Genomic DNA, 8,683 nt, shown 5'->3' with positions numbered 1-8,683 from the left:
ATAATTAGCTACTAATGGGTAGCTAAAACAAGTTTGTCTCCTCCCTGAGGGAGATTTTATGAAATAAATTAAATATTTTATAATTCCTCTATAAACGCTTTGTTTTTGCTCAACTTTCCGGGTTAGTAAAAAATTTTCTTTCATTTACCAACAAAGTATTCAACGTCGGAACTTAGTGAAGGAGGAAGGTTGCAACCATCTCTTGCGAGTGCGTGGTTGGACGAGGCCTGGAGGGCAGACGGTCCGTAAAACGCAACGAGAACTGACTCCTGAAGAAGACCATTCGGCGAAAGGTATAATGTTGATTTATATTTAGATTAATTTTGAATTGTTACGGAAGCATGTTAGGCCTTTATTTGGATTTTATCTTGGTTCTATAATTTTAGAAGACTCTTATGGATTATTTAGTCTGAAGAAAAGTCATTTTGGGGGTATTTGTGATTTTGAATCAATGCAGGGGTAGATTTTTAATTATTAAGAATTGGCATGTTAAAATTGAACGGATTCTGAAAGTTCATGTATTTTGACAACAAATTGAAAGTTCATGTTTAAATTCAAAATTGAAAGAAAGATAGTGTATTTTAACAACATTAACCCTATTTAAATCAGCGAAATCTTTTGCATGCTCATGATGGTGCTTAGTTAGTAGTTACCAATAATTTCTCTTAGAAATATATTAATTTATCAGTAGAGTTTATGAGTCCGATGCTATATATAAATATGTTCGTATTCGGCATACTAACACAAAGATCTAGTTTCTCAATTCTCATTCTATATAAGAAGATGTACGAGAATAATCATAATGTGAAAAAATAAAATAAATGATCTAATTTTTTTATTTTTTTTAGAGGGACCAATGATCTAATTATTTACTACTTTATAAAGTTTGGTGAAGCCGACAAAGTTGCTAGCTTTTTATTTATTACAAATTAATAAAAGTGTGGGCATTCACTTATATCACCATTCAACTAAAGTGTGCTGTTTGCGAACAAAACGGCGGCGTGAATAAAATTTTGGGATTTAGAAAAAAATAAAAAAATAAAAAAAATCGGTACATATATTTTGACTATGCCATTATTTTTTGGGGTCAATTGTCGACCAATATGCAAAATTTTATTCGATTTGTAATTTTAATACAATTTTTGTAACATCTTCTAATTCGTAGTAAATTAGAAACTTATCATAACCACCATTCAAAAATCAAAATCATGGCTTAACGATTTTTGCTCTAAAAGCAATTACATGTACATATTTTTTCTGTGCATGTATTCTTTATTAGAAAATGAGAGTGTCTAATTTACTTTAAATTAAAATGTGGTGATATTATATATCGTTTTAAAAAAAATTGTGATGATATTATTAAAACGTTTCAAAGATCAAATTTAAATTATAAATTAAGTCGAAGTTCTTATCTCATTTAGAAATTAATCCTTTAAAAAAATATATCCGGTGGATATATATACATTTGTCAAATACAAATCTAATTAGTAGAGTATAAATTGTAGAAGATATTTACTCACTTTATTACGTCAAATTAAACCAGCCACACTCCCAGTAAAAATCCGAAAATTATGCTCCTATATTCCCCCTTAAAGCTTTCCTATTTAATTTTAGGATCTCGATTTTATAAATACATACAATAGATCTCCTATTTTATACATAAAAATAATAATTATGTGTAGGCCCTACTAATTATAAGCTTAAAATAAATTTAGGGTGGATGTAAATTTAAGATTGAATTTAGGTAGGTGTAAAAAATTTTGTGGGCCCCATTCAATTTAAGGAATCTGCTGGATGCATTTTTTATCTCATTTTCAATTATTTTAACTTAAATTTAGAGTTAGTGATGCATTTAGGTGATCTGCTGGAAGTAGACAACTGAAATTACAAAGTTTTAAATAAACACCTTTAAGACTTTGTTAGATCATTTTATCACGTTATCTTCTTAACTAGATGAGTATAGAACATCAACTATTTTAAGTATAGTTTGGAATTCATCAATCTACTTGTAATTTGTAAATGCATGTATTCGTCAATCTAGTTTGGAGTATATCTAACATGTTTCTTTAGTTAAGATTTTGGATTGGTGAATAAAAAATAATTATGAGCGTGTCAATTTAGGATTAATTGCTTTTAAATTCATAAACTTCGATCAATTTTTATTTTTTTTCCATAAATTTTTTTATTAAAAATCATCAACTATCAATTTTTACCAATTTTCCCATCAAGCACATTTCCGGCAAAAATCAAACACGCGTGGAGTCGGATTTTGCCAACGTGGACACGTCGAAAATTACTAAAACAGTGTACGTAGTCTTATATTCCATTTTGTACACGAAAAATCATTAATAGTATATGTATAAGATATAAATTAGGGTTAATTGCATGTAATATCATGAACTTAACGCGAAATTCAAATTTAGCACGAATTTAAAAAGTTCCAATTAATATCACTACCTATGCCCCGTGTCCAATTTTAGCACCGTTTTTTGACGTGGCTTGTCGGCACATGCTTCGATCCTACGTGTCATTGACGTGGCTTGCCGGTACAAGCTTCCGACCGGCGAGCCAAGCTCTCTCTCTCTCTCTCTTTCTCTCTCTCTCTCTCTCTCTTCCGCCGCCTTCACCCTCACCTCCTCCTCTTCCACCGCCCACGCCTCTCACCTCCTCCTCGCGATTCCGGCGACGAGTGCCGCCGCCTCCACCTCTCACCTCCTCCTCGCGATTCCGGCGACGTGTGCCGCCAATTCCAGAATTTTCAGAATTTTCAAACCCTACCCCCAATTCCAGAATTTTCAATCGCGCCGCCGCCGCCCTCTGCGCGATTCCCCTTCTCGGCGACTCCCCTTCTCGCGACGCCGCCACCCTCATCATTCTGGTAGGCTGAGGTAGGGGAGGGGGGTCGGGGTCGTCGCGCCGCCCTCTGCAAACCCGCCGATTTTAGCCCCTTGTCTCTCTCTCTTCGGAGTACGTGGCAATGACGTGTCTACCGGAAGACACGTCATTGCCACGTGGTTCTGTCGGAAAACAAAACGGTGCTAAAATTGGACACGGGGCATAGGTAGTGATATTAATTGGAACTTTTTAAATTCGTGCTAAATTTGGATTTCGCGTTAAGTTCATGATATTACATGCAATTAACCCTATAAATTATTATATAAATTACATGCCTTATATTCCTTTTATATATATATATATATATATATATATAGGGGAGGGCTACAGTGAAAACACTTCTTAAAATATAAATATAAACTTTTTTTAATGTACGAATTTTATCTAACAGAGTTACGAATTCATCCAACAGAGTTACGAATTGCGAAAAATAAATTTTTGTTACCTTTGGGATTCGAACTCAGGATCACGAATTCATCCAACAGGGTTACGAATCAACAGTAGATCTTGATGATCTAAGGGCTGAAAATCATTTATATTTTATACACTTAAGAGTGTTTTTATTCTAGCCCTCCCCTATATATATATATATATATAGGGGTGGGCTACCGTGAGAGCACATTTTAAAATAAGAAATAAGAGCAATTTTTAATGTATGAATTTTATGTAGAACATGTATGAATTCGCTGTATAAAGGTATGAATTATGAAAAATAATTTTTTGCTACCTTTGGGATTCGAACTCAGGACCATAAATCCATCCAACATGATTACGAATCAACCGTAGATCTTGATGATCTAAGGGCTGAAAATGATTCTTATTTTATATCTTAAGAAATGCTCTTATTTTAGTCATTCCCTATATATATATATATATATATATATATATATATATATATAAATATGTCGGAATAATTTTTTTGAGAGGTTAGTACACAATTAATTTTATATATTATTATTATTATATCAATTATATTATCTCTTTTTTTATTTATAATGATTAATCTTGATGAAATATAGTAATGATGTGTTATGTAATATGACTAAATTAAATTATATACAATTTATTGTAACAGAAAGGATCATCTGCCCACCATAGAGACAAGCATAACGTGTCCACCATTAATGTGACAATTGTAATTAGAGTAAGATAATTTTTGTTTAGAGTAAGATTTATTCAATCTCTTTCATAGGGAGATTGTATATATATGAAATTGTTATCGTTTATTGAAATAATTACATGTAATTACAATACTTTTATCAAATTTGTTTTACGCACTACAAGAAAATTTGGTTTGTAAATTACTACACTATTAATTAATTATGATTTGATGACCAATGTCAATTTACTCTCACATTATAATTGAGTTCACTTGCGTAGCATAATCATATGTACAAAATTTACGTTACAAAATTATAACATATTAACGTTACAAAATCTCAAATTTTAAATAAATAAATAAACCATGACACAAAATTTATTCATTAAAATTTTGAAAATTGTGAACCATGAAACCCTAATTTAGTGGTAAAAACAAAATTAGAATAAATTAAAATAATACTTCTTCTATCCCTAAAACATCTTTCTTTATTTTCTTTGTTGTACGTCCTCGAAACATCTTCATAATTTATTTTTTGAAATAATTCTACTATTACCCTTACAATTTTAACATATTTACACACATCGCCACTAATAGATACACCTTTTTTCATTTTAATTGGCCCATTAGTCACTATCATCATTTTTTCTGTATCAGTTTTTCTAATTTGTGGGACCTCTTCTCTATTCAACAAAATATACAACTAACTTTTATTAAAACGTGTGTCGCCTTCCTTTAGAAAGATGTTCCAGAAGTGAATGGAATATTAAATTTTTTTTGGTAGAGTGCAATGCTTAAATTTGATCAATGTTTTGTAATATATTATGGCTATCTATACCGTGCATTGCACGAGTACAATATCAGTTCAAATATAAAAGAAATGTGGCAGTAAAAATGCATTTATGGAAAATGCTCTATCAAACATCAATAATTTTTTAAATATACTCCGTCGTCTGTACTAATTTAACAGGCCATAACAGCCGTGCACCGGTGTTAAGAAATAAATAATTTATAATAATTAAAATAGGAGATTTTTTTTAAAAAAATTGAGTATATTTGTCTAAAAAATAATAGAGATAAATAAATATATTCTTTTCTAAATAAAAATAAAAATAATTATATATTGCTCATAATGACATATGGTGTAAATAATAAATTATATATAAAAATTTATTATGTATTGATTTTTCATTTTAAAAAATGATCCATACAAATATTTATTAAAATGAGACATTCAAACAAAGAAAGAAATGTGACCTATTAAATTTGAGGAATTTCGATTCAGATATAAACATTATTTGATGGATCTCGACTCCTCGAATAATCTAAACACAAACTCTATGATTTTTAAAACTCCTGCTCCTAATGAATTCAAAATATTTAAAAATCTAATTTGCAACACAAATTGATTTTTATCCTACGACATGCCACATTATTTATTTATTTATTTATAATAAAAAAACAAAACACAATAGAGCGTGTGACCACGCGCGAGTAAACCCCCACCAACGAAAATGGGGTCTCATTCAAAGTTGACACCCTACGCTTTTGGAATTCTCCGCCATTGGCAGCCCGCCATTCACACACTCACACACACACAAAGAAACACATTACACATTGCTGCTCAATAAAGCCCTAGCTGAGCTGATTTGATCCTGAAAGAGACGGAATAGTATGGAGGTCAGAGCCAGAGCGCCTGGGAAAATCATACTCGCCGGCGAGCACGCCGTCGTTCACGGATCCACCGCCGTCGCCGCCGCCATCGATCTCTACACTTATGTATCTCTCCGCTTCCCCACTCCCGAGGGTACTTCACTTGTCAACCCCCTTTCTCTTGTTGCAATGTTTATGATTGATTGATGAGAAATGTTCGTTTTCGGATTGATTTTCCTCTGCTTTGGATTGATTAGTTCGCTCAACTAACGTATTGTGTTTGTTGGGGGATTACGCGGCCTTAATTGGGGAAATTAGTTCATCGTGTAGTTGCTATTCATGATCAATTTCAAAGTTCTAATTCCTGGTTTAATTAGTAAGTTGATTAACTGTGGATAAAAGGTAGTATATCTGAAGGATTTGAGTTCAGTTTGTTCCTTATGAAGATATTGATTCATGGAGAGAGTAAACGATCGATATAGCGGAAAGGTTACTAGTGTTATATATCACTCATGGAATCCAAAGCTCTCGACATAGTATATTAGCAGCTCATCTATTTTTCTTCCTTGATGATGTCATCTTGTATTATATAATAACATGCTGATTTCTATGTTTCCTATCTCTCACTTTTCAAGTACTTCTTCGAGTAACAGATAACGACGATGCACTAAAACTCCAGCTCAAGGATGTGGACTTGGAATTTTCTTGGCCAGTTGGAAAGCTTAAGGAAGTTCTGCCTGAACTGGGCGGCAAGTCTGCTTCCTCACCTTCATCATGTTCATTAGAGACCGCAAAAGCAATTGATGCATTAGTTGAAGAGCTAAATTTAGCAGATGCTAAGATTGGACTTGCTTCAGGAATTTCAGCTTTCCTTTGGCTGTATACATCAATTCATGGGTGTGCAAATGAGCTCTATAAATGTTTCTGATTCTTATTGTAAGCCTGAATTTGCTGCATCTAATTAGTTGCAACTTTTTTTTCTTTATCAGTAATAAGCCAGCTAAAGTTGTTGTCAATTCTGAGCTACCATTAGGCTCTGGCTTGGGTTCGTCTGCTGCTCTTTGTGTTGCACTGTCTGCTGCCCTCCTTGCACTATCTGATTCTTTGAAACTTGATTTTAGCCATCAAGGTTGGCAAACATTTGGGGACAGTGAACTAGATCTGGTAAACAAATGGGCATTTGAAGGTGAAAAGATGATCCATGGGAGACCATCTGGGATAGACAATACAGTAAGCACCTTCGGTACGTAAACATTCTCCTTTCATATCCTCAACCTCTGTAACTCTTTCCACTATATGATCTATCATCAAGAACTTGGTATTTAAGAAGCAATTGATTGACTGCTGTCTTAGGTACAGTGTATGATGAGTGGCTATGTATTCAGTCAAATTGTTTGAAATATTATTGTGATAATTATTTATAATAAATGGCCAAACCACTAGATGTGGTATTTAAAAATGGGGTACTGTGATAGTATTTTAAGTAGTTGAACTTCAAAAGAATTGAAACTGGCATGCATGAATCGAAGGAATATATTTGTCACATGTTTAAAAAAAGACAATAAAGCAAACCCTCGTAGTATCTGATTGCATATAAGATATGCTTCCATACTAGGTAAACATCCAAACAAGGTGAATTTTACAAACCAAATATTGTCAAGAACATCATAATGGTTTTGAACTATGGTAAATAACTTGTCGTATTTGCTAAGCATGAGAAAATAGTGGGGAAATTTTTCTTAGAATATTTCAGCTGACAAAATCTGTTACAGGAAACATGATAAAATTTAGGTCTGGCGAACTCACACGTATCAAGACGAATATGCCTTTGAAGATGCTCGTTACTAACACGAAAGTTGGAAGAAATACAAGAGCATTGGTAGCTGGTGTGTCAGAAAGGGCAGCGAGGCATGGTGGTGCCATGACCTCTGTATTTAAAGCTGTTGATTCTATCAGCAATGAGGTGGCTGCCATCATCCAGTCACCAGTTTCTGATGATCTTGCTATAACTGAGAAAGAGGAAAAACTAGGGGAGCTGATGGAGATGAATCAGGGATTACTCCAGTGCATGGGAGTCAGCCACGGTTCTATTGAGACTGTGATCAAAACTACGTTAAAATACAAGCTAGCCACTAAACTAACAGGAGCTGGTGGAGGAGGCTGCGTTCTCACACTGCTACCTACTCGTATCCTTCTTGTTTGTGCTATTTTTTTTTCTTTGCTTGATCATTTGCTTAGTTGACAAACTTTATATGCTATACAATCAAGACCTTTGTCCTATTTTGTTCGACATCTTCAATGTGAAAAAAGTGATTTCCATGACTACATGACCTAGTATTAGCAGGAACGGTGGTTGACAAAGTAATTGCAGAGCTAGAAGAAAGTGGATTCCAATGTTTGATCGCCGGAATAGGTGGAAGAGGCATGGAGATTAGCTTTAGTGGATTCTCTTAACATAGCCCAGAAGCAACACCCAAATGTAAGATCTGTACCTCAATCTTCAAATAATAATCTGCAGATCAAATCATTCTATCCTTTATTTTATCCTCTTGTTTCTGTGTCCGTGCGTATAGCTTTTTCATGCTAGCTACTTTTTCTTGTATGAACTATTACATTGTTGTTGCAATCTATATTTTGCATCTGTACCACTCAAAAGAATTGTAAGTAAAGAAACCTTTTCAATTTCTATCTGTTTGAATTCTTACAATTTGTGTGTTGTCTCGAGAGGTTGAGCAGTCATGAATGATTTGGGTTCCTAATTTATAGTCATTGATGAGAACTTGTAAGCATCGTGTACGTGTTAGGTGTTGGCTATCTTTTGACTAACCTGATCGAATGAGAGTGTTTTTTATTTTTATTTTTATTTTAAATTTACGACATCAACTTTATTTTTAAAAGGGATAATTGTACATAAATACATCAACTTTGGTGAGAATTCATTTTTAACATGAATTTAGAAAAATCTAATAAAATACAAGAACTTTAGCTGTCGTTCAAATTTGACTCCGTTAAATCCTAGAATGTTCAAAACTGCCT

General features: G+C 33.3%; 1 protein-coding gene across 1 annotated transcript; it reads left to right on the top strand.

Annotated features, from left to right (window-relative positions):
• Positions 1 to 5,474: 5,474 nt before the first annotated feature.
• On the top strand, positions 5,475 to 8,333 carry LOC130996940 (mevalonate kinase-like). Its single transcript, XM_057922225.1, has 5 exons — positions 5,475 to 5,801; positions 6,301 to 6,544; positions 6,637 to 6,890; positions 7,420 to 7,833; positions 7,983 to 8,333. Exons 1-5 carry the CDS (start codon positions 5,669 to 5,671, stop codon positions 8,099 to 8,101), a joined length of 1,164 nt encoding a protein of 387 aa, XP_057778208.1. The 5' UTR covers positions 5,475 to 5,668; the 3' UTR covers positions 8,102 to 8,333.
• The last annotated feature ends 350 nt before the right edge of the window (positions 8,334 to 8,683 follow it).

The sequence above is a fragment of the Salvia miltiorrhiza genome, chromosome 8 (assembly GCF_028751815.1).
Source record: "Salvia miltiorrhiza cultivar Shanhuang (shh) chromosome 8, IMPLAD_Smil_shh, whole genome shotgun sequence".
Taxonomy (NCBI): Eukaryota; Viridiplantae; Streptophyta; class Magnoliopsida; order Lamiales; family Lamiaceae; genus Salvia; species Salvia miltiorrhiza.
The sequence above is the reverse complement of the archived record's forward strand: the minus strand, read 5'-3'. Positions and strand labels throughout refer to the sequence as shown.